At 45.6% G+C, this 26,739-nt stretch overlaps 1 protein-coding gene across 3 annotated transcripts in view; it reads right to left on the bottom strand.

The window, feature by feature from the left end:
- Nucleotides 1–784: 784 nt before the first annotated feature.
- PRICKLE2 (prickle planar cell polarity protein 2) overlaps nucleotides 785–26,739 on the bottom strand; it is a 349,584-nt gene continuing 323,629 nt past the window's right edge. For all 3 annotated transcript variants that reach the window (XM_061396478.1, XM_061396479.1, XM_061396480.1), the window contains one exon: nucleotides 785–6,951. In XM_061396478.1, the coding sequence (XP_061252462.1) occupies nucleotides 6,077–6,951 (875 nt within the window). In that variant the 3' untranslated portion in view covers nucleotides 785–6,076. The remainder of the gene's footprint in view (nucleotides 6,952–26,739) is intronic.

Raw genomic sequence — 26,739 nt, 5'->3', positions numbered from 1 at the left:
TTAACCACTTTAGGTAGCTTGTAAAGGCAGAATTACACACATCTTTTTGTGACTGACTTATTTCACCCAGCTTAGGGTCCTCAAGTTTATCCATGTTGCAGCATATGTCATAATTTCCTCCCTTTCAAAGGATGAAGAACAATTCACTGTACGTTTGGATCACATTTAGCTTATCCACTCATCATCAGTGGACATTTGGGTTGCCTCTTTTAGCTATTGTGAATGATGCTATCAACACGGGTGTACTAATTATCTCTTTGAAGCCCAGTTTTCAATTATTTTGGGTATATACCCAGGAGCAGAATTGCTGGATCATATGGTAGTTCTTTTAATTTTTTTGAGGAACTACCATACTGTTTCCACAGAAGATGCACTGCTTTATATTTTTACCAGTAGTGCAAAAGTGTTCCAGCTTCTCCCCATCCATGCCCATACTTGTTACTTTCTTTTTCCTTCTTCGTTTTTAAAAAAATACCCTAATAGGTGTGGTGGGAGCAAACATTTTTAGTTGTCACAACTTGGGGCATCTAATAAGTAGAGGTCAGCAATATTGTTAAACATCCTACTATACACAGGATGGTTCTATGCCACAAAGAATGGACTGGACCAAAATGCAGATAGTGCCCAGGTTGAGAAATCCTGATCTGAACAATCAGGTTCATCTTTCATAGCAAATCTCACCTCTCCTGACATGTGCACCTTCTCTATTCCTTTGCTGAGATGCTCAAAGGCAAAGACTTCCAAAAACCTAGAAAGTAATGGAAGACTGAGAAGAACGGCAACATTTCGTTTATTCAAATTTTATTGGAAGTTTACAAATGTATTACAGACATCAGTAAAACATCATATCCATTTCACAGGGCACGGATCTCAAGCAAAGTGTTCACAACAGTCTCTGGCAGAGCCCACACCAAAGGTCCACTGCAGACCTTCTAAACAAATAGCTTGACACCCGACACACAACACAGACTCTGGTGTGCCTTACCTTCTGAGGCCCTTTGAGGTTTTGTTTACGCACTTGGAATTAAAGCAGAAGATGGACAAAATGATCCTGTATAGGAAAGAATGCGTTTCGGAGCAGGAGAACTGCCGAGGTCCTCATCTGCTAGGGAAAAAGGAGGACCCACAGGCCTTAGAATGCGAAGTCAGGGTCCAGGATAGAACCAAATACTTTATGGAGAAACATGGAAATTAACTAGAAAGGCTTGAGTAATTCTCTCTGAAACATTTAAAAAGGCCTGGTCAGCGACCTATGGAACATCAATGGCCAAATACTTGGTAGGGTGAGGGACATCTCAAAACTCTCAGGATAGAATAAGACACTCCCCCTACCCTCTCATGGATTCTGTATCTAAACCACAGAAGTAATTTCTAACACAATGTTAGATTCCTGTTGGGACAAGCCAGTTTGGGGAAAGTTATAAGCAGGAAGTAAGCTTATAAACTAGTACAGCCCCCAACAGTAAGTCATGCTTTCTGGGAGTCTTGTATTGAAGGAACTTCTATTTTGAGAAAATGGAAAAAGACTGCAATCTTTTTTCAACTCTAACCTTGATGACTGCTTCCCAGTAGTCAGACAAGCAGGCTCTGGTGTCTGCTGAGGCCCCAAAGGGACTGACCACTGGAGGCAAGACAAAAACTCTCTTCATTTCCACGTCTCTCATGCTTTAAGAAACATACCTCAAAAGGCAGCAATCTGGAACTGCCTTCAAGATTGGCAGAGGAGGCTTGGCTGAGTTCTGTACCTGGAATGCTGTCCGCAGAGTCCTTGTCAAAGCCCTGAAGGTGCTAAACAGTTGCTGATAGCAACCCTTCTGGCATGAAATCCTCAGATGACTGATTTCAACGTCCACTTTCCTTTGTCAAAGATAGCTCCTCCTTCTTATGCATTAGCATCTGGTTTCTGTTAGAGAGAAATATGCAAAGAGCACTTCTCCTTGGAATTTAAGTATTTGTGTTGTTCTTTATTAGAAGGTGGGACTAGAAAAGAATGGGGCGGACTCTTATCTTACCTCTGCGAAATGGCAAACACAGATTGCTTATAACTGGCCAAGAATCCGAAAATGGAAAAGGAGGCCAAAGAGATTTTTGTTTAGTCTAAAGAAGTCAGCCTCCTTTAGCATCTGCAATACAGGGGCATAGGGATTGGCATCGCACAATGATTTATGGATGATGCTTCCTGAATAGATGGTGAACTGTTTTGGGAAAACGGCAAAAGAGCCCAGGGTAGAAACACAAGGAAGAATCAGTTCACAAGTAAGATTTGTTATCAGACAAAGCAAATCCATTCGGATCAACTGGTCCTGGCTGGCTAGAGTGTTGCAAAGATTTCTGAGGCTGCATCCACGCTCTCTGAAGGGGTACCCTGGTTCTATCTGCCCACATTATAGGTATGGCAGAGACATCCCCACCTGAACTCAACAATGGCTAGTGGTACCCAAGAAGCAGGAAGCTATTGCAGAAGAGGAAAATATAATCTTGTTGTATTGAAGAAACATCCTATAGAATGGGACAAGGGGAAGAAAAAGAGCTACCCTCAGTTGCCATATGAGAAATGACAAACTGCTTGTTTGTGGGGCTGGCGGAGGGTGGACAGAAGGTGAATATAGGTGGACAGGGCCAAACCAACTCTAAAAACCACCCCCATCCTTGAACATTGGCAAAAACTGAGAAGTATGTTTTTGGTTTCCCTGACCTCACTTACCTTCACACTTGGTAGAAATCCCAGAATGCTATGACAGATGGGAGGCTACCTGAATGCCACCAGCCTGCTAAGAAATTTGCTCATAGTATCAAGGTTGATATGCACTGGCAGGGCCATTCAGAAAACTGTCACTGACTTCTAACTTGGGAAAGGGCCAGTTCTGTTGCCAATGAACTGAGCAGCAACAGGAAATGAAATGAACGCTAAAGTGTGGTTTTATCCAAAAGATAAGAATATCAATACGAGGAGAGGTAGGAAGAAAAACCAAACCAAAGCATGAGAGAAGAAAATCAACAGGGAAAAGATTTACTTTTCTAAACACAGGCTATTAAAGATCAAATGATGATCTAAGAAGAGATGACTGCAAGCCCCAGCCGTGGAGGAAAGCTTGACTAAGTAAGAGCTTCTGGTGATGATCACGTAAGGACCAGATCCGGCCTCAGAAAGGAATGTGCTGAATTTTGGGGAATGGGATTCTGGGATGTTGGATGTAAGTTATCACTAAGAGGCAGAATTCCTAACACAGTGATGACCTGCCCTCTCTCGGGCATTCCCTTGGAGGTTCCATCCTTGCAATGAGGATTTACCTGGCCTCTGCCAGCAATCTCCACAGGGTGCCTGGCTGCATCTAGGGTGGGGAGGAGGCATCTGCAGTGGTGGACAAGATGGAGGTGATCTTGCTTTTTCGACTGCAAGCCCTAAGGCTTCTATCTCACCACACCTCCAGCTCTGGCCAGTTCAGCTGATGGACGTTCCCTGGGCAGCTAGATCTGAAACTGCTTATTCCTCTCATCCCTTTGCATATTGCTCAGTTGCCAGTGTCTAGGGCACTTTCTTCTTTCTGCTGATGGTGGTCAAAGCCTCATTGGGGAAATGTTAAGAGGTACTCTTAAAAGGACAGATTAAGAAAACAACGTTTACTAGGAGAATTTCTTTCCTTGGATTCCAGGCCACGGAAGACAGACATTATTTTCGGTTATTTGCTAAGTTAAATGATCTACTTTTTGTCTCTCTTTTCTTTTTCCAAAATGCCTTTCTATTCTCATCAATCCAGAAACTTAGAACTCCAAATTGGACTCGCCCGGTTTCTACCAGAAACCTGCCACGTTGGTAGCGTGGTGGTATACATTATGTCTTTATCAGTTTGCCAAGCAGTTTACAAACTCACTATACAAACTTAATAGAGTTAATTCTCCAGAGGCTTGGATAATTAATGAAGCATTTAGATATGAAGAAAGCATGCGGAAAACAGCCACAACCAACATTTGCATCGCTTTTTCAAAAACATCAGTGACAATGACAAATGTCATATAAATACCTGAAAAGCAAATTATTTTAATACATCCTGAATGGAGTGCCACTTCCACATCCTTTACAGCCTTCCTTCCCCAGACCCATGTGGGATGGTGTCTAAAAAGCCACTTTCCACATCCTCTGCATAAGAAAACATGAGAAAATATTAACTACTATACTGAAAAGAGACCAGGCTCACCTCACCATGGCAGATGGCCACTGAGATACACTGCACACTACACTGACAGTACATCTCACTACAGGTGGGCCCCTCAATGGGTCACTTCACCCACAATCCATGAAGGGAAGGAGGAGAATGGAAGCAAAAGCAAGCGCTTCACTCTTAACCGAAGCTAGGTAGGAGGTTTTAGTTTACTATAAACAACACAACCGTTAAATGTCTTCTTTAAGCACACTCACTTGTGAGCTCATTTTCTATCTGACCGACGGTCCCCAAAGTTCAAAACGGAAACCTCTCTTTCAGCAACATCTGTTTTCCAGAACCATAACACAAAATCTCCTGAGCGGCTCAATCTTTCTGGGCAACCCAGATACTCTGGTTATAGAATGAGTTAAACTGGGTTTTGTTTTTTTTTCCCACCAGCACCAGGGGTTGTTCAAAGGTGGTTCTCACCTCTCCTATACTTCATTTCTGGAAGTTCTTCTTTGCTCTGACTTTCCTTCATATTCCCCTTCAGCCTCTACCCTTGATCTGTGGGTTGGATTCTTGTGCCCTTCGGCCTTGGCAGCTTGCTGCCTGCCATCCCCTCGAAGTCAAAGCTTTGATGCATCCTTCCACGCCTGCAGGTCTGTGTACCTGACGTGAGTGCTGAGCGGGTGGAAGCGGCCCTCCATCTCCACATATGACCTACGACCTAGAAAGCACCGTCACTCCCAGAGCCCCTCGGAACCTTTCTGGCCTGAATTTCCCAAAGCTGAAGTTCATTTGCGCTGAGGACAACCGGTTGTCAGGCTAAGGCAGCTGTTCTGTCTGCCTTGGTAAAGGAAAGCGGATAATACAATCCAGGAAACGAGCACCAGGAAATAATGCCACACTCAAAACAATGTCATGCTGACATCACACAACGGCACCACGCACAGTCACTTTTGTTTTCCCCACAGGACAGATCAATGGTGAGCAACATCAGTGTTTCCAGTGGGGATGGCATTTTTCACGGAACTTGACTGACACTGGTTGGTTTTTCTAATTGGCAGAAGTTACGTTGGCAATTATTAAAAAAAAAAAAAATTACTACCACTTTGTAGAGAAGAGATTCTACTGAGGGTGGGAGCAGACTTAAGGATGGCTCCTTAAGATGGATGGAGCATCAAATGTTTTGGGTGTAACAGGTAATTTGTGAGTTTTTTTTTAGCCACAAAAAGCCAAATTGAATAAAATCCTTTGAAAAAGGTCTCACTGACATGTAACAAATTTGTATAGAAAAAAGAAAAGGAAAAAAAAAAAAAGTGGTCCTGGACCACCCTGTAATACTACTCAAAAGACAATGCTAGACGTGCATGCAAGGCTCCACTGAGTCCTACGATATAGAAATTCCTTTGATATTACAAAATACAAAAATATTTTATCAGAACTCTCATTTACATTGCATTTACAATGGACATGTAAATAACTTAGTGTGGGGTCCTGGCTAATAAACAAATTACTTACTGGAAAAAGGATCCTAAAAGGAAGAAAACCAGAGAGGCTATATATATATATATATATATATGTGTGTGTGTGTGTGTGTGTATGTATATATATATAAGCGAGCAGGAAACAATTTTGCCATCTTGCCAGTGGCAACTCAACACAGACGGTCGGAGAAAGAGGTGACCAACCCTGGCCTCCGTTGAGCCTACAGCGTTTCCAAAGTGAAATGTGCAAATAATGTTCAACATGCCAAGAACTGTGACTACCTATGGAGTCAATAGGTAACCTTGCCTCCATCAAGGGAGAGCTCCTCTCATCTCTCCCTGGAACCCCCCACCCCCAAAGCGCTTTAAAATTTCCAACAGTGCAAGTTTCTGAATCTACATTCTTAGCTCCCATCTTCCCCCACTCCCTGACTCCCCATTGGATTAAGAAATGATACAGTTTTTGCTCTTCTGTCTTTTCCTGCTGTGCAACTGTCCCCTGCCACCTAGTGTGGAAGACTTGGGGAGGCCATAGGAGCTGTATTTGTGCAGTAACTCATCACTGGTGACATATCGCAGGTGGGCGGGCTGGGGGATGGGTTCTCCTAGGAAATAGCCCTCGTTGTCAGATTCGGAGGAGGAGGAGCAGGTGGAACACCAATCGTACTCAGCGAAGTAGGGGCCCCAGCGCTCCCCAAAGGCATTCTGCAGAGCCAGGTCCGACACGGTCCGGGGGCACCGGCCATACAGGTCCCGCCGGGACCCCTGGCCCAGGCTCTCCTGGAAGCTCCGCTGGCGCACGAACTGATCATAGTCCTCCCTGGCTCTCAGGGGGGGTCTCTCCTTTAACTGAGAGAGGGCCTCGCGCTCGCCGGCCAGGTGGAGGGCGTTGTCTGAGCGAGAGCGTCGGGATCGCCGAGACCGGTGGGGCCGAAAGCGGCGGTTTTCTTCGCGCGAACTGGCTCTCCTCCGCGTGCGCTCGCTCATGGGCTGGATCCTCACGCCCTCTGCCCCCGGCAGCTTGCTGCCCGCCATCCCCCCATCGAAATCAAAGCTCTGATGCATCCTTCCGTGCGCCTGCAGGTCTCTGTACCTGATCGGGGTGCTGAGCGGGTGGAGGTTGCCCTCCATCTCCTGGTACTGCTGAGCGGACAGCAGGCTGCGAACCGACTCAGCGCTGCGGAACTGCATGGACGAGTTCAGCGTGCCCATGTTGCTCAGCTTCTCGGACACATTCATCCCAGAGTCTTTGCTGAGATCTGGCATGGAAAACCGAGAGAGGTGCTCCTGGCGCTTGGCGCCACCATCCGCGGAGAGGCCTGAGGGAGACAGAGGAGAGGTTCACGGAAGTTAATACAAATGTGCAGTGATGAGGATTCCATCGCCACCGGTCACCGAAACGGTCATCTAACCAGGGTCGCTGCAAACCGTCACACAGTTGTACTCTGCACAAAAGCTTGCTCAGCAAGTATGCAGGAGGGCTCTCCCCACTCCTCAGTGGGCCAGCGTCCACCTAGAGGGGGCACCTGGTTAAAAAGCTTTTTTTTTTGACTAGTCATGCCTCCAAAGTTTCATCAAAATTACTTAGGAGCCTTTCGGTGTATCTTATATACAATGTTTCCTCTGTTCAGAATTTCACTTTCCAAAGTGCTTCAATCACCTCTTTGGTTCTAATGATGATTTATCTATAAGTTCTCTGGACAAAGAACCTTTAAGCTTCAGAGGCAGAGCCATGCCCAAATACTTCCTAGCAACACTGAGCCTAGAGCCGAGTCCTATAGTACTGGACCACCTCACTTCCACCTTTGCTGCTGCTGCTAAGTCGCTTCAGTCGTGTCCGACTCTGTGCGAACCCAGAGACGGCAGCCCACCAGGCTCCCCCGTCCCTGGGATTCTCCAGGCAAGAACACTGGAGTGGGTTGCCATTTCCTTCTCCAATGCGTGAAAGTGAAGTCGCTCAGTCGTGTCCGGCTCCTAGCGACCCCATGGACAAGAGTACTGGAGTGGGTTGCCATTGCCTTCTCCGCACTTCCACCTTTAGCCTCCAGTAATTTCCTGGTCTGCCTGCTGTCCCTTGGCCTCTATCCCAGATATCTTGAAAACCAACTGACTCCCTGGAAGTAGACAGAGGGATATTTATCCTCTCAGGCTGTTTAGTAGATGACTGTTCCAAGATTCCAAACGGACACCTAGCAGTCAGAGATGTCAGTAGGACTCGGGTGGGGATGGGGGCAAGCAGTGATCCTAATGCTCTCGAACAGCAGGAGCCCTGCAATCCTGACGTGCTGTCACTGCCATCATTGAGACTAAAAGCAATTTGAAGGTAGGAGGAGATTCTTGACTAGAGTAATTTACATTTTGTCCATTTAAAAACAGCACTCTTTCTAAAAAAAAGCAGTTTAAGAATGGACCAGGTGGCAAAATCTCAGCATTTCTTGATCATTATCAATGAAAAAGAACAGCAATTCTGTCATTTCTGGTCACAGGCGACATGTCTTTGAATTGCACTGGCCCATTATAACCCCTCCCACTGATTACTCCTCCCCACCTACTGGGGCCAACGACTTTCTCTCCCCGCACAAAACTAATGTTATGAGCACTGTGAAACACTACTTAGCAGTGTGTGTGTGTGTGTGTGTGTGCGTGCACGCGCGCGCTCAGTCACGTCCGACTTTTTGCAACCCCAAGGACTGTAGCCCGCCAGGCTCCTCTGTCCCTGGGATTCCCAGGCAAGAATACTGGAGTGGGTTGCCATTTCCTTCTCCAGGAGATCTTCCCGACCCAGGGATCGAACCCACATCTCTTCAGTCTGCTGCACTAGCAGTTAGGTTCTTTACCATGAATGCCACTGGGAAGCAATACCTACTAAAGCTAAATATGTTGTTGGTATTTTAGTTGCAAAGTCATGTCCGACTCTTTTGTGACACTATTGACTGTAGCCCGCCAGGCTCCTCTGTCCATGGTATTTCCCAGGCAAGAATACTAGCGTGGGTTGCCATTTCCTTCTCCAGGGGATCCTGCCAACCCAGGGATCAATCCTGAGTCTCTTGCATTGGCAGGCAAATTCTTTACCACTGAGCCACCTGGGAAGCCCAAAACTAAATATACATACATATATGTATGTGTGTGCATGTATATATATGAATTATGAATCAGTTGCTTTAAATACTTGTGTTACTTTTTTTGGTGATCTTAGTGTACTCATTTCTGTTGGGTATATAACCAGAGTGGAGATTCTATGGTTCCTTTTTATTTATTTATTTATTAAACTGTAGCATAATTGATTTACAATGATTCAGGTGTTTAGCAAAGTGATTCTGTTAAATATTGTTTCATATATATATAAATTCTTTCTAGACTCTTCACATATATACAGATATATATAAATTATATATTCTAATATATAATTCTTTTCCAATGCAGGTTACTGTAAGATACTGAATACAGTTCCCTGTCCTTGTTGTTCTGTAACTTTCCATTGCCACTCCTGATTACATGCCCAATGGAAATCAGTTTATGGGTCCAAAAAATGCACAAGGGTATTAAGTGAAGCTTTCTTTATATTAGTCCAGAACCAGAAACAATTTAAATGTCAGTTAACAGGAGAAAGGATAAATAAATTGTGGTATTTTCTACATTCCCCATTATAAGGATTTAGACAGGAATTTTTTGAAGAAATGGATAATTCCAGGATTGGAGAAAGGAAGGACAAAGATGAGCGTGGAACATCTTGTTATGTACTGAAAGGTAAGGAAGTGTTTAAGACTGAAAAATGAAGGGGGGAGGTTTTCAGAAGAACACAGGTCCCAACTTCAAAGGGATCCCACCAGCTAAAGCTGAGCAATTTGAGCATTAAAACTGTAATGATTTATAAACCACTGGAAAAATTAGAATTCCTGAATCCATACTGATAACAAATAAAAACACCAATAAATAAATGGGGGAAAGAGTGGGTTTTGTGTACAACAGAATGGGGTGCACATACAGAAAGAGTACTGGATTTGGAAGATCATCATTTTCTAACTATTATAGGTAAAGACTGGCTCATGCAAGATGTGAAATCTGCTCAACTTGGGTAAACTTTGCTTGGAGAGCAGGATACTTGCACGGTGTCAATGTTTCCCCACATATTGCTTATCCTCTGTAAGGCAAAATTAAGTAACTCTGCAGAGGAGAAATCAGGCAACACTGTTGACTACCTCCATTACCAATGAGTTTCCATCACCATCATGCCCCTCCCGATGGGGTGGTTGAAGGAGGACACACTACTGCTGCAGTGTTCCATCAAGAACGCACACACCCTGAATGGATGCAGGAGGAAAGACCAGATAAGCCCCACGTGAGGACTATTCTATGAAGAACAAAAAGCACTGTTTGTTTTTTTTTCTTTTTTAAAGAAAATCCAGTATCATAAAAGACAAAGACTGAGTCAACATTCTAGACTAAAGGATCTTAAGGAATCACAGCAACTATACACAATCCCTAATCCTGGACTGGAATCTGCACTGAAGCAAAAATAAACACTGTAATGGATTATTTCTCCTAAATGGCAAAAATTGGGACATAGGGCCAACTGATCAATGCATTATGTTAAATTTTCTGTGGTTAACTAATAATTGGGATCATGTTTGAGAAGAAACTTATTCTTGGGAAATACACATGGAAGTATACGGTAGTAAATGGCCAAGATAGGTGCAACTTGCTATCAAGTGGTTCAGAAATACATTGTGTGTGTGTGTATGTGTGTGTGTGTGTGTGTGTATGTGTGTGTGCTGCTGCTGCTGCTGCTGCTAAGTCACTTCAGTCGTGTCCGACTCTGTGCGACCCCATAGACAGCAGCCCGCCAGGCTCCTCTGTCCCTGGGATTCTCCAGGCAAGAATACTGGAGTGGGTTGACTTTCCTTCTCCAATGCATGAAAGTGAAAAGTGAAAGTGAGGTCGCTCAGTCGTGCCCGACTCTCAGCGACCCCATGGACTGCAGCCTACCAGGCTCCTCCGTCCATGGGATTTTCCAGGCAAGAGTACTGGAGTGGGGTGCCATTGCCTTCTCCGATGTGTGTGTGCAAGACAGTGCAAATAATAAACCAAATGGGTAAACTGTTAAAAATCTAGGTAAATACATTATGGGTATTGTTTGTTCTATTTTTGCAGCTGTTCAGCAAGTTTGAAGTAATTTCCATATAAAAAGTTTCCTAAAATTCTAGTACAGTGATATGATGCAATGGTTTTCAATTCTAGGGGAAATTACTAGGGATAGGGGACACTACTGGGGCTTCCCAGGTGCACTAGTAGTAAAGAACCTCCTGCCAACGCAGGAGACGTAAGAGACTCAGGTTTGATCTCTGGGTCAGGAAGATCCCCTGGAGGAGGGCATGGCAACCAACTCCAGTATTCTTGCCTGGAGAATACCATGGACAGAGGAGACTGTTGGGCTACAGTCTGTGGGGTTGCTGAGTTGAACATGATTGAAGTGACTTAGCAGCAGCAGCAGCAGAGAGATGCTGCTGAACACCCTATAACGCACAGGACAGTCCCCACAGCCAGGAATTATCCAGCCCCCAATGTCAATACTACCCCGGTTGAAAAACCATGCTATAATAGAATATTACACAATGAGAGTGAATATGTACACTGGACAACATGGATGAACGTCATAGAAAATGCCCACAGGCTCAAGGGTCCACGCAGTACAAGTCCATTTATGTGAAGTTCAAGAAGAGGCTGAGGCTGTCTGCGGTGGAGAGGTCAGAAGAATGGGTGGGGGTGCAAGGGAGATATTCAAGGCACAGGAATGTTCTCCACCTAGATCTGGGTGATGATTATAAAAGAATGCACATGGAAAAATTTCTTGAAGTGCAGTTTAAATGTTAGTTTGCTTTACCTTATATGTGTTGTAACTCAATAAAACGGTGTAAATATAATGCAGTGTTCTCATTAAAGAGCCCAATTTAAACACTGGATATGCCTACTGAGCAACTATTCTGCCAAGCATCGTACTTTTCAGTCACTTTTTAAAAAAATTTAAATGTCATTACTGGGATAATTGTCAGGGCAAGAGGAGTAGAGTTCTCTGACTCCTGCTTTCCGCACTGCTTATCGGTGACGTGCACATCATAAAAGCTGATTTACAACAGCCTAATCACTTCCAGAACCTCCCCAATCCAAAGGCGGAGAGGAGAGGAGAGCAATGCAAGATGATGAATGACTAGCCTGAGCAGATAAATGTAAGGAAGGAAAAAAAATTCTTCAAAAATCACACTGAGAAACAAAAGCTATGGAGGAGGGTGTGATGTTTTTTGCTGGGCTTTCTACTCAAGCCCTGGAATGAAATTAGGGTCAGGAGAAATAATCTAGCAAATACTGTATGCTGTTTTCCTGAACCTGCCTCTTATAAGCCCCAAAGTCATGCATTTCTGAGACTGTACTGTGTGTGAATAGATTCATATTTCAATGAAGAGGCAACTCGAGAACCAATTCTGAGCAGAACTGGAGAGGGGACTTGGGTCAACTTTGAGACCTCTTGAGATGCATCTGTAAAATGGGCATAACACAGTACCTGAGTTCACAAGCTGTGGTGATGATTAGCTGAGAAAAATGTCATTTTTAAGCCTTGTCACAACTGCCATAAATTTGTGTAGTTTTGATTCTCTGTCCATCTCTATATGACCAGCCTATAAGCATCAAGAGGGCCAGAGCTGGTTCCTGCTTTCTAGCCCCGATCTCAGCACCTGGTGTTCGATGCATGGGAAGAAAGTAAACAAGGCCTAAAAGTTCCCCATGAAAGAGCGCACACTCTCCATGTAGCATGAGACTCAGTGTCAGAACAATGCACATCAGGACTTCCCTGGTGGTCCAATGGTTAAGAGTCCACTTGCCAATGCAGAGGACATGGGTTCTGCTCTGGGAGATCCCACATGCCACGGGGCAACTGAGCCCACGTGCCATACAGCCTGTGTTCTACCACAGGAGAAGCCACTCAGTGAGAAGCCCGTGCGTCACAACAAAGACCCAGTGCAGTCAAAAATAATGTTTAAAAATAGCTTTAAAAAGAAGGGAAATGTGTGTGTATTTTTTTTTAAAGCACATCAGTACAATCTACTTGAATGGGGCTCTTGATGCCCCTCAGTTCTCCTGCAATAAATGTACTTTTTTTTGCTGCCCAAGCCATGACTCTGTGTGTGCGCGTGCGTGCGTGCGTGTGTGTGAATGAGCACAGCTATGCGTATGTGTACAGGAGGCAGAAACTGCACTCAGAGCTCCCCAGAGCTCCAGCGGAAATCCACGGTCTGACCCCACACTTAACACTGGCATTGTCAGGGTCCCAGCAAGTCCTGGAGACCCTGGCAGAAGATCCCAGCACACAGCCAGAGACACAGATGCCAAGTCGCTTTCCCCTCCGGCGGCACCCTGTCTTATTAACAGAGAGAGTTTTTTCCTCTCCAAATAAAGCAACCTTTGTGAGAAGCTCTAGATGGTGACTGGGGAGTTAAACGCTGCGATTTATCTTTATCCCTGGGGTGAGTATGGCCAGGAGCAAAAGAAACGTCCACACACCGCAGGGGCTGTGGGTTTCCCTCAGGTCCCACAAGACGTGCCCCAACAAAGAGAGGTCAGTATTGAATTTAGCCTGCGGTTCCCTACGGTTAAACTGTCAACTGGAAAATGCAGCCAGGCGCTTTAAGCCACACTCAAGCGTTTCTGTCCAAGCAATGCCCCCTCACTGCAAACAGGAGGTTTTAACAGAAGCCAGTGACGATGCAAAAAATCAATACCTTCAAAGAAAGCTTTGGGCCTGATGGAAGAGAAAGGCAATCTTTGTGGTGCCCCCTCCCTCCACTGATCCTAAGGGTAGAAAGTATTCGATGAAGCACAGAAAAAAGAAAATGCAGACTTAAACGCACTGGCAGTTCTTTTGGTACCTCTTGCTGTTCCTTATTTATTGCCCTTTCTAATCCCTCTCAACCCCAGCAAAAACAAAATGAAAACAAAACCACAAAGAAAAAACAACTGGCATAGGGAGAAAATTATGGTTCTGCCCACTTGAAGGATGCATTCACATTTTGATGCAGTAAAAGAAAGAATATCTACTCATTTTTGCCCTCTATTTACAACCCATACTGGTGATTTAGGTTTTCCAGATTTTTTTTCTTCTTTCTTTTTTCTCTGAAGCAGAAACGTGAAGAAAAAGGAACTGTTTAGAATAGGGACTTGCAAACTATGGCTCAGGGGCTAAATCCAGCTCACTATGTACTTATTTCTGTAAATAAAGATTTATTGGAAACCAACTACACTTAGTCATTTGCATGCTGTCTATGGCTGCTTCCTTGTTACAGTGGCAGGAGTGAGTCGCTGTGACCGAGACTACATGCCCTGCAAAGCTTATAATACTTTTTATCTGGCCCTTTCTAGAAATAGTTTCAACCTCTGGTTTAAAACGGGAAAGTCTGAGAAACTGTATCATGTGTGAGCATCCCCGAAGTCAAGGGCTCTGTCTAGGCTAAGTGTCTGAGACCATGCAAAAAATGCCTTTGGGGTACCATCTTGCTTAAGTGTGTGTGTTGGGGAGTAGTCTGCTCAGGTCCCTTGGGTTCTTTTTTAACCAGCTAAGTCGACTGATTTCATCAACACCCTGAACCTCAAACTGGCAACAGCTAGAGAGACTCTGTCATCTGGGCAGTGCGGTTTAACCACCACATGTTCCCAGGTGACAGGGTTTGAACAGAGTACGACAGGGAAGGCTGGGGGAACAGGGATGGAGAGACAGGGAGAGTGAGAAGGGAAGGAGGGGGAGATTATGAATGCACTCAAAACCGCTTGCTCTTCCAAATGTGATCTGCGGACCAGGGACAATAGCAGCCAATCCAGACTTGTAGAATCGGAATCTGCATTCACACAAGATCCTCTGGTGCCGATTCTCATGCCCTTGAGGGTTAGAGAAGCACTGCCTGGCTTGTGACAGCACTTCAAGGGCAATCCTTCCTTGCAACTACAGGAGCTTCTACTCCAGAAAAGCCCATACCTTCAGAGACACTGATCCAGGGTTTCTCAACCTTGGCAGTATTTGCATCTGGGGCAGAATGATTCTCTGTGCTGGGGCGGGGGTAGGGGGGGTGGGGCGCTGCCTCATGCATTGTGGGAGGTTAAGCAGCATCTGCCCTAGGTGCCTAAAGCACCCTCCCCACTCCACTTTCGACAACTCGAACTGTGTCCAGACAATGCCAAATCTACCCTGGGGGACAAACAGCCCGATGGAGAAAAGTGTGCAAAGTGTTAGTCGCTCGGCTGCGTCTGATTCTTTGCAACCCCATGGACTGTAGCCCACCAGGCTCTTCTGTCCATGGAATTCTCCAGGCAAGAATACAGGAATGGGTAGCCATTCCGTTCTCCAGGGGCTCTCCCAGGTCTTCAATCTCCCAGATTGAACCCAGGTCTCCTGCATTGTGGACAGATTCTTTACCATCCCAGTCTCGAGGACGAACTCAGCTCCACGGAGAAACGCTGCTCAAACACTTTTAATTCTGGAGCTGCAGCTGATGGCAGACTGAGGAGGACTAGTCCTTGACACTTTGGGAGCAGCGGGGTTAAGCCTGACCACCAGGCAGGGCAGACACACCCACTTTCTGAAGAGGGAAGAATGTGTTCCCCCAGGCGGAGTGTCTCCCAAATCAGGGAACTGCCAAGCTGTTTTCTCTCTAAACTCCTCTCAACAAACCTACTCCTGACAGCCTGTCCTTCCCTGGGTGGGTTTCAGGAGTTCCCTGAGCTCCAGGCCTTGGCTGTCTTACCTCCCTCCCCCATTTGAAGCTTTGAAATCTCGAGCCCTGGGCACACCTTCCTTTCTTCCCTTGGTGGTCTGCCCATCGAGCAGGTCCCAAGTGACCAGCAGGTTGTAAGTGTACACAGGCCACGCGTCTGCCATCTGTTTCCATGGTACCAGGGAGACTTGAAACAATTTCCTTTATCAGCTGCTATGGGGGAGGGGAGGGGAGAGCGGGTCACTTCCTCATTCCTGATGCACAGGGAAACTGGTCCCGAAATCGAAGACCAGCTGGTCCCAGAGAAGGCCATGACTAATTCTGGCTTTCCCAGTGGACAGCACTATGGGAGGAACAAGCCTTTGAACCAGTGTGGTCCGGAAGTGACCAGCATCACAATAGGACTTGAGTCAAGTCTCAGATCTGACAGACCCAGTATAGTCAACCAGGACGAGCCTGATCAAGATCAAAACATGGGCTTGGACTGGAAGTCGCTAGCCTTCTACCTGCTCACTTGTGCATTAACTTTCTGATACACTCACCCCCATAACAGACAGACGCATTAAAGGTAGCGAAGGGGAAAATCAGGAGACAGCACTCTTTGAAACATGTGGGGTCAATTTTCACTCCTCCTCAGCTCCGTGGGGGATTGTGGTGGCTGTGTGGCCACAAAGCCGATGGCTAACTGAAAAGATGAGCAGAAAATTTGAACCAGTTGATGATGACTAGCTGGCGTTTGCTCTGAGCTCACACTGGCCCCTTACTGCTTTCCAGAAGCCATCAGCCCCAGTCACCAAGCAGACCACACTGGAGTATTTGTTCAGGAAACACTTGACTCCACGGGAGGCAGAAGCAAAACGGCTCCCTTGTGGTAGAGAGCGGGCAGCCAGGGACCAGAAACTCACATGGTTTCTTCAAAAGGGTTTTTGCTGAAGCCCTGCCGCTGCTGGGCACTGTGAGTGCTACTGTGAACAAGGCCCTCTCAGACAGCACCTCACAGGAATATTCCACCGTACAGGAAAAGCAGATTGACTGAATCACACACCGTTACAGCTATTACAAGTCATTAGGAGGCAAGGAAGAAATGCGAGGCTTAGATGCAGAATTAAAGACTGGTCCTCCCTAGACAGAGTGCTGGCGGAGAGCCCTGTGTTGGTGATAATGAGGGTCCGACATAGAGGAAGCGAAGGAGCCAGTCAAACCAAGAGTTTGGTGGGGGAAGTATTCTAGGCAGAGGAATGAGAATATTTTGTACCAGAGAAAGTTCCAGGTGCTCTGAGAAGTGACAGAAGGGCTAGAGCACAGTGAGCAAGAGGAGAGCAGCGGGCACCAGGCCAGGGGGTGACCAGGAACCAGAGGGGGCTTCTTCTAGGTCATTGGGGGTTTGAGAGCATCCTGCCCATGCTTGCGGGCAGCACTGAGGAAACGCCCAGAAGGAGCAGAGGGCGGTGGAGAAAAGCACTGGCTTCGCAGACTGCATCCAGCTCTGTCCCTTACAGCTATGGCTCCACCATGAGACCCTGGGCAGCTCCATGCTGTAAAGTTCTCCCAGCTGTAAAGTGGGAATAGTAGTAGAATCTACCTCATTAGCAGGAAGGTGAGTGTTAAGTGTGTTAACACACAAAGTCCTGAGAACAGTGCCGGCCCAGAGAAATAAGATGGCATACTCTCATTGTCTTCATCCCATATTTGTCACTATTAAAAGCATTATTCTGTGTATTGTCATAGAGAAAGTTCCTAGGAATTGTTATGGATGTGAGAGTTGGACCATACAAAAGGCTGAGTGACGAAGAATTGATGCTTTTGATCTGTGGTGCTAGGGAAGACTCTTGAGAGTCCCTTGGACTGTAAGGAGATCAAACTAGTTAATTCTAAAGGAAATCAATCCTGAATATTCTTTGTAAGGACTGATGCTAAAGCTCCAATACTTTGGTCACCTGATGTGAAGAGTCAACTCACTGGAAAAGACCCTGATGCTGGGAAAGATTGAAGGCCAAAAGAGAAGGGGGCAGCAGAGAACGAGATTAAATAGCATCACTGACTCAATGGACATGAATCTGAGCAAACTGCAGGAGACAGTGAAGGACAAGGAAGCCTGGGGTCGCAAAGAGTTGGACAGGAGTGAGCAACTGAACAACAGGAGTTGTTGCATAATTTTTTGAGTGGATAACAGAAAGTTGGAATAATATGCCCAATGTCACACAGGAGCTATTTTAGAACTGGTCTTTGATCTCCTGCCTTTTATTTTTATGAGTAGCAGGAATATGGCAGGAGTCCCTCCACTCTCCTGGAGGGACAGGAGGCAAAGAGAAGTAAAAATCCATCAATATGAAAGAGCTTGGAACCAGAAGCAGCACTTGTAAAATTCTTTCATTTATGGGTATTTTTCTCCAGTATAAACAGGAATTGCTGCTATATGCAACAGCACGCATGAATCTCATAAAGTAAAAGATGCCAGACACAAAAGAATATGCATAGTATGATGCCATTTATCGGAAATTAAAAACTAGCCCAAACTCATACAAGCTGTTGGAAGTCAGGACACAGTGTACTTTGGAGAGGAGGGATGGGCTAAGGGACTTTCTAGGGCATTGCTTGATCTGGAAAGAGGTGCCCTGAGTGTGATGATTCGTTGAGCTGCAACTGCACATCAGACCTCTGGCTCGGGAGCCAGAGAACCCACAGAAGAGGGAGAGGGGACTTCCCTGGTGGCTCAGTGGTAAAGAATCTGCCTGCCAATGCAGGAGACACAGCTTTGACTCCTGTTCTGGGAAGACTGCACACGCTGCAGGGCAGGTAAGCCTGTGCTCCCCAACTACTGAGGCCACGTGCCCTAGACCCTCACCCACAGGACAAGCCACTCTCCCCCCACCTTAGCCCAATCTTTAATTTTCCTTTGCGAAATTCCATGGATTATATGCTGATTATGAACTTTGCTTACTATGAACTTTTCACTGGTCTGGAAAGCAAAGGAACTGGAGTCCAGTCCCAACTTTATTGCAAAGACCAAAAGGATCTTGAATAAATCCCTTCTCTCTGAACCTTACCTCTTCCTCTGAACCTCCACCAGAGATTCTCCAAACTCCTCCCAGCTGAGAGTCTGCAAGTTTTTTTTAGGTACTACAAAAGATTTTTTTTTCCAGTTAAGATATAATTGACAGATCATATTAGTTTCAGGTGTACAACAAAATGGCTCAATATTTGTGTACACTGCAAAATGATCCCTACAGTAATTCTAGTTAACATTCATCACCATACATAGTGACTTGTTTTTCTTGTGATGAGAACTCTTAAGATCTACTCTCTCAGTTCAGTCACTCAGTTGTGTCTGACTCTGTGACCCCATGGATTGCAGCACGCCAGGCCTCCCTGTCCATCACCAACTCCCAGAGCTTCCTCAAACTCATGTCCATTGTGTTGGTGATGCCATCCAACCATCTCATCCTCTGTCATCCCCTTCTCCTCCCGCCTTCAACCTTCCCCAGCATCAGGGTCTTTTCAAATGAATCAGTTCTTCACATCAGGTGGCCAAAGTATTGGAGTTTCAGCTTCAGCATCAGTCCTTCCAATGAATACTCAGGATGAATTTCCTTTAGGATGGACTGGTTGGATCTCCTTCCAGTCCAAGGGACTCTAAAGAGTCTTCTCCAACACCATAGTTCAAAAGCATCAATCCTTGGGTGCTCGGCTTTCTTTATAGTCCAATTCTCACATCCATACATGACTACTGGAAAAACCATAGGTTTGACTAGACAGAGCTTTGTTGGTAAAGTAATGTCTCTGCTTTTTAATATGCTGTCTAGGTTGGTCATAGCTTTTCTTCCAAGGAGTAAGCATCTTTTAATTTCATGGCTGCAGTCAACATCTGCAGTGACTTTGGAGCCCCAAAAAATAGTCTGTCACTGTTTTCATTGTTTCCCCATCTATTTACCATGAAGTGATGGGACTGGATGCCATGATCTTAGTTTTCTGACTGTTGAGCTTTAAGCCAACTTTTTCCACTCTCCTCTTTCACTTTCATCAAGACGCTCTATAGTTCTTCTTCGCTTTCTGCCATAAAGGTGGTGTCATCTGTGTATCTGAGGTTATTGATATTTCTCCAGCAATCTTGATTCCAGCTTGTGCTTCATCGAGCCTGGCATGTCCCATGATGTACTCCGCATAAGTTAAATAAGCAGGGTGACAATATACAGCCCTGACATACTCCTTTCCCGATTTGGAACCAATCTGTTGTTACACATCCAGTTCTAACTGTTGCTTCTTGACCTGCTTACAGATTTCTCAGCAACTTCCAAGTATACAATACAGTATTATTAACTAGAGTCACAGTGCTGTACATTGTATCTCCATGACTTATTTTCTTTATAAGTCTGTATCTTTTGATCCCCTTCACCCACTTCTGTGAGAATCTGTGATTTTGATTCCATGATCTGAGAGAGACACTGCTCATGATCAGATCAGTATGGATTAGTGGATAGGGACCAAGGCAGCACCTGATTCCCGAGGGAATGGTGTGTAGGAGAAAGGTAAGTTCTAATCAAGGGGGTAAAAGGGAAGCAAGAGGAGTTGATGGGATGCTGCCAGAGGGGTTATCAATGAAAATAATTAGATGATTCCTAAGTAGTCAGGAAATATTTAGGGGTATAGTTTGTTGGCAGAAACAAAAGAAAAGTGAAAGTGAAAGTTGCTCAGTCATGTCTGACTTTTTGTGACCGTATAGGAATCCTCAAGGCCAGAATGCTAGAGTGGGCAGCCGTCCCTTTCTCCAAGGGATCTTCCCAACCCAGGGATCAAACTGAGGTCTCTTGCCTTGCAGGCGGATTTCTTTACTGTCTGAGCCACCAGGGAAGCCAAAGAATACTGTAGTGAGTAGTCTATCCCTTCTCTAGGAGATCTTTCCGACCCAGGAATCAAACCAGGGTCTCCTGCACTGCAGACGGATTCTTTACCAGCTGAGCTACCAGGGAAGTGAGAGAGAGACTAAACCCAAGATGTGTGAACTTGGTCATCTTTCACTGTTCTAAATCTATCACCAGCCCGTAAATGAATCACGTGGTACCTGGAGCCTGACTCTGCCCCTAGAAAGTCCTAACTGAACAGACAAGGCTCATGTTAAAATACAGTGTGGTCCTGGCACCACCTGGGTCATATTTACCTGGGGGGCTCATCCCAGATCTACTGCATCAGAATTTCTAGGAGGGAGGCTCAAGAATGTGCATTTCTAACAAGCTCTTCAATTAATTTTGATGCCTTTAAAATTACAAAACACCAAAAAAACCCCCAAAACCCCACTGCTTTGAAGTCATATGACTGTGAACATGTAAACAGATCCCGGCACCAGCTCCACTAACTCGCCAGCAACCTTGGACTTCAGAGTCTGAAAAGCTGCCTGTTATGTAATTTGGTTGTGCCAGCGCCAAGGAAGGTGCGAGGATTCTGTGACCTGCCAAGAGCCGGGTCACTGTCAGATACACCATTTCCAGGACAGTTTGTGTTACCTTTCCCGCCAGATCTTGGCTGCTGAAGACTGATGACTTAATTCCCCAACCCAGACAGGGTAGATGGCAACCCAGCTCCCCTGGAAACTGTTCAGATGGCTGGTACCCGAGAAACCCATCAGGATGCTGGAGGCTGGTAGAGAGGGAGGGATTTTACTTGGTCTGTCTCCAACTCTTGGGCCATCAGAGCAGGTCCCTCCCTGCTCTCTGAGCATGAAAAACACCTGAATATCAGAGCAAGTAGGTGACCGCTCTGAGCCTGATGTACAGCGCCTGTCCTCAAGCAGGATTTGGTCCTACCAAGGGACCATCTCAGGGCCCCTAGTCTTCTAAGGGCAAAGTTACACAACCCAAGAGGGCAATGTGGTAGCATCTACATAACTTTCTTGATCCTGAAATCCCCAAGGAATTCATGCTACTGGAAAACGTGAATAAGCACACAGACGTAAGTAAAAAGATTTTTACTGGAAAACAAATTGTGCCAGTATAAACTTGCAAAAAAACCAAGTGTCCAGCAATAGAGGATATAGTAAAAGGATGATACTGTAATCATACCATGAGATACCATATAGGTTCAGATGAGTTAGAGCTACAAAGACCAACAAAGAAAGATGAACAAGGTATACTGTTAAGTATAAAAAATAAAAGAAAAAAACTACAATATGGACTTCCCTGCTGGTCCAGTGGCTAGCACTCCCTGCCCTGAATGTAGGTTCTATCCCTGGTCAGGGAACCAGATCCCACATGCCACAACTAAGTCTTTGCATGCCACAATGAAAGATCCTACACGCTGTACAAATAAAAAGATCCTAAGGCTGCAACTAACACCCGGGGCAGCCAAAATAAATACATAAATAAATTAAATATTTAAATCAACAATAAACTGCAAAACAGCACAATGACTTTTTTGTTTGTATCTGTCAGTGTATGCCCAGAGATAAATACCAAAGGACTATTCACCCAATGGTTGTGGTGGGAGGAGAACTGATGGAACAACTTCAACTTACATAATACACATTTCTGTAATTGTGCAACTTAAAAAAAAAAAAAAAGAATTGTTTGTAATTAGAGAAGCTTATAAAATTCCATGGAGAAAGTTGGCAGCCTACCCCCTTTACGTTAGCCTATCTCCCAGGAGATCCAGAAGCCAGGTGCGCTTTCTCTGGGGCTGAAACAAAGCTGGAGACAGGGGTATTAAATACAAATCTGTAATTTCTGGAACACAGTGAGAAGGGACAAGAAAATAAGTTTCTCCCCAAATCCTGTGCTAAGTTATTCAGAGCTGTTTGCAACTGAAAATACCTGGAGCTCACGTGAGAAGGACAGGTGGTTTCAGATTTCAAACCATCCATCTCCACCCACACCTCGACCTGGAAGTTCTGAACCCAAGCAAAGCACCTGCTGCCTTTGTACCTGGTTTTAAGTATGGGCCCCATAGACATTTATCTGTGGTCATCACCACCGGCCAAACACTGCTTTATGAGGCAGTCTGCTCACAAAGGCTCAGGACTCCAGCCGCCTCTCATGAGCCATTTGATCTTGGGCAAATCTCTTAATTTCTCTAAGCCTCTGTTTTCTCATCTGTAAAATGGAGACTCTTTCTTTCAGCATCATATTTCAGGAATGCCTACCACGTGTCAGATTTACCAAATGCCTACTGTGCTTCAGCTGCCAGGCACTTTCAGCTGCTGGGGCAACAGCAGCAAAAAACCAAACCATATGAAGTCTCTGCCTGCATGCAGCTTCCATTCCACTAGTTGAGAATGACAAAAAACTAAGCATTAAAATATTTACTACACCAAATAGTGTTAAGTGCTGCAGACAAAAACAAGCCAAGGAAGAGTGAAGAGGAGAACTGTTGTGGGGGCTACAATAGGGAATAAGAACAGACCCGTACACAGTGAGTTAATGCATAGGCATAGCCCTCATCCCATAGCAGCTATTCAGTAATGAATGCCATCATTACCATGACTACTATCCCTAAGACCACTGTCCATGTGCCCTCCCCGCCCCACCTCTGTGGCTTGTCCTCTGTCAGTCTGTATCCACTGAGGATTTCACAAGAGGTGCCTTTTTGGATATCTATTATGGGCAAGGCATGGTACTCAACAATTTCACATGTTTAACCTCATTCAAATCTCATCAACCCTGGACAGTGGGTATAGTCCTTCTCATTTTTCAGCAAAGAAATCTAGGGTTGGCAAGAATCAGTCCTCCAGATCACACAGCAAGCAGCATTCAAATCCGCATTAGCCTGACTGAAGGCTTAAGCTCTCAACCGAGCGTGTCTTCCCAAGGCCAGGTAGAAAGCCACCTCCTACCTGCCCAGCTCACCATAGGCTATGCCCTCCCTCCTGAGGCTGTGGCAGCAGTGCCCACAGGCCCTGGGGGTCCTGCCTGAGCCACACCAGGCCAGGATGCTGAAGATAGCCAGAGATGGCAAACCTAGAATCCTGACCTACTCTCTCTCTCTTGGTCCTGTTCTGTGATTTGGGGTTTTCCCCTCAGACTTAGAATGAGGACCGCAGATACCGATTAAAGTGGAACCCTCAACAGAGAAGAGAGGTGTTGGTGGTGGTGGAAGGGGAGGAGCAGACAGAGGAGAAGGGGAAGCAGAAGGCCTGGGTGGTCTGAGAGAACCCACCTGCTTTCTCCACATCTGGAGCCACTGCGTTCCTGAAGCTGGTCTAGCATATCCATGAACTTCTGCAAAGGTGGAAGGAAACTTAGGAAGACAGATTCAACCTCTGCTGCCAAAGTGATGCAGTGAATTCTTGACAAAGTCAAACCCAGGGATTATTAAAGCGGGGAGTGAAGAGGCTGTGCTCTGCCCAACCCGGGGAGAGACAGAGGGTGAGGAGGGGCGGGAGTACTTTACAAAGCACAGTCAGCATTCTAACACCGTATTAACCATCATTTTCATAGTATGAACTAAGAAAATGTAGCTCAGTTTAGGGCTGTGGCAGAGATTCTCAACCTTGGCGCTTTCTGACCTTGGGGGTCAGATCATGCTCTGTTGTGGGGGTAGGACTGTGCCCTGTGAGATATTTGGCAGCATCCTTGATCTCTATCCACTACATGCCAGGAGCATCCTACCTTCTCTTGTGACAACTCAAGAGGTCTCCAGACATTGACAAATGTCCCCCACTCCCCACTCCGGGGGGGGGAAGATCTTGGTAGAGAACCATGGGATTATGACTAAACACACAGGACTCAAGTGTTGAGACCTTGGTTCAAGCTGCTGGCTGTACTGTGGCTCTGAACATGTTGTAAGTCTCGGATTCCTTATCTGTGAAACAGAAAGGACACAAGACGTCTGCTTCACAGCACCATTACAAAGATTAACCAAGAAACGTCTACCTGAGTGGTTAACACAGTGTCCCACTTAAAGGACCTCAGCTCTATCGATGACAGTAGATCCTGGGGATGTAAAGAGGACAGCATCTGGACGAGAGAGGAGAGGCACAAAGAATCGGAAGCGGGGGTGGGGTGGGGTGTAAAAGTCTCCTGTCATTTTGTTAAAAAGCGGGCTCGCTGTGAGATACACTGGCTCAGTAGCAGAACCACTACTGAAAGCAAGATGCAGAGGATCGTGGTTCTACCAGAGCACAGAACAGCAGTGAGCAAGAGGAAGGGGGGGACCCACCGGGCACAGCCGGTCGCCCCAAGCTTGCCATGGCAGCTGCCGAGGTTGTCTAGGCTGAGCCCAGGCAGGCGCCCTGGCTCCTGTGTGGTGGCATATGGGCTAGACAGCTGTGAGGAAGGGAAGCCAACAATGAAAGGGTGAGGAAGAGGATTTTTCCAGGTGCCTGTGGCAGTCGGCCGACCCTGCCCACTCTGGCTTCACTGGCTGATACCTCTCTGGAGAACCCTTCCCATCGGAGAAAAACCTGAGCTTTGTGTCAACTTCCTTTTCTCAGCCAGATTAAGGGCCGATATCACCAGGAGGCCCCTCTTCTTTCAAGAGCTTTATGGAGAGCAATATGAAATGGTGGTGGAAAGTTGAGCCTGGCAAACCTGCTCTCATCCCCACGGGCCCAGTCATGAGCCACGTGACCTTGAACTCTCTGATCTTTGGGTTCCCCATCTCCAAGATGGGAATAAAAGCAATAAGCATTGCTGTTGTTCTTTACTGTCATTCATTTGATTTTCCTGGGTTAGTCCTTAGCTATGACAAAATCAGAATGCATCTATCCTGAGAGTTTTGTGCATCTCTGCTGATGAAAACTGCAAATGTTTTTGAGTGTTTACTATGATTCAGAAATTGTATTTGGAGAAGGAAATGGTAACCCCCTCCAGTATACTTGCCTGGGAAATCCCATGGATGGAGAAGCCTGGCGGGCTACAGTCTATGGGGTCACAAAGAGTCAGACACAACTGAGCGACTGAGCTCAGGAATTGTATTCAGTGCTTTCTCATTTAACTCTCTGAAAGGGTTGTTGTAGATGAGGAAATTCAGACTCAAAGAGTTTAGGTAATTTGTCCAAGGTCACAGAACTGCTAACAGTCCAAGCCAAGAACTCTAAATAGGGGCTTATTCGACCCTTGAGACCATCACCTTAATGGCAATTTCTAGATGCTTTTGGGCAGGATGTGGCAGAGCAAAGATATTACCAGAGAGCATCCTGTATGCTCAGAAATGAGTGCTCTCTCCCTTAGGATGTGTGCTACTTCACAGACAGAAAGAAAACAGACCAAACTAGGGCACCAGAAGCAGAACCACTCATAAATCATCCCAGAAGCCAGAAATAAATGCACCTGCTGAAGAATTTGGATTTGCCTTAATACACTGCTTCTCAAGCTCATCTGCCTGGTAGAATTACGGGAAGTCTTAAAACATCCCTTGGCCTAGGACAAACCTCAGACTAGTTAAACTGAACTCTTAGGGGTGGGGTCCAGGCATCTGTATTCTTTTATATTCCCCAGATGATTTCATATGTGGTAAAGATTGAGAACCACTGTGTAAAGATTATAGTGTCTACTGTGAAATAAAATTCATATTTTGTGGCCAGATAAGAAAAATTTGAACATAAAAATTTTTCTTCAGACTTCCTTGGTGGCCCAAGTGGTCTGGAAGGACTCAGCACTTCCAATGCAGGGGACATGGGTTCGATCCCTGGCTGGGGAACTAAGATCCCACATGCCATGCAGCATGCGCCCCACCCAAAAAAAAGCACTTAATTTTTTTCTTCTTCTGCCCTCTGAACCTCTCTCCTCCATTGTACATTAGGCATCAATCACACCTCCCTCACCGGCAGAAATACCTCCTCAACCGTGAAGAGCAGCATTCTCCCATCACCACCAAGACAGCTCCTTGAAGGATAACATTCTTTTATGGAGTGAGTGGGATTTAGTCACCACTGTCCACAAGAAATAAAATATATATCCAGAAACAAAAAAAGATATTCCTTCTTGATCTTGTGAAGGGTCACAGTGGCCTACCGCTTCATACTTACAGATCTAGGTTGTACAAACTGTCAGTAACATGTCATTTCATGTAGAGCCCCCTCTGTCTCAAAAACTTCTAGAACTATATGTAGCCCTCTAATGGGTGGGAGAGTTCTTGGAGCCTTCTAAGAGGCTGTTCCCAGGTTAAAACCTTCAACTTGACTGAAATAAAAACTTGTTTCTTTCTTAGATCGCTTATTACTATTTCACTGGCACTATCTTCCATCTTTCCAGTAGGTGCCCAATGAAACTCTCTCTTAAAAGAGATGGAGAAGGCCTGGTGACCATTCTCTTTAAAACAGTGTTAAGTATTCACTTGGTACCTCTGAGCTTGAGATAGGAATTCCCATGAGGTACTGGCTCCCTTTCCTTGTTAATGAGAACTAAGTCCATGACCACCAAGGGC

The sequence above is a fragment of the Bos javanicus genome, chromosome 22, assembly GCF_032452875.1.
Source record: "Bos javanicus breed banteng chromosome 22, ARS-OSU_banteng_1.0, whole genome shotgun sequence".
In the NCBI taxonomy this organism is placed as follows: domain Eukaryota; kingdom Metazoa; phylum Chordata; class Mammalia; order Artiodactyla; family Bovidae; genus Bos; species Bos javanicus.
This window is presented reverse-complemented; position numbering and strand designations above follow the sequence as displayed.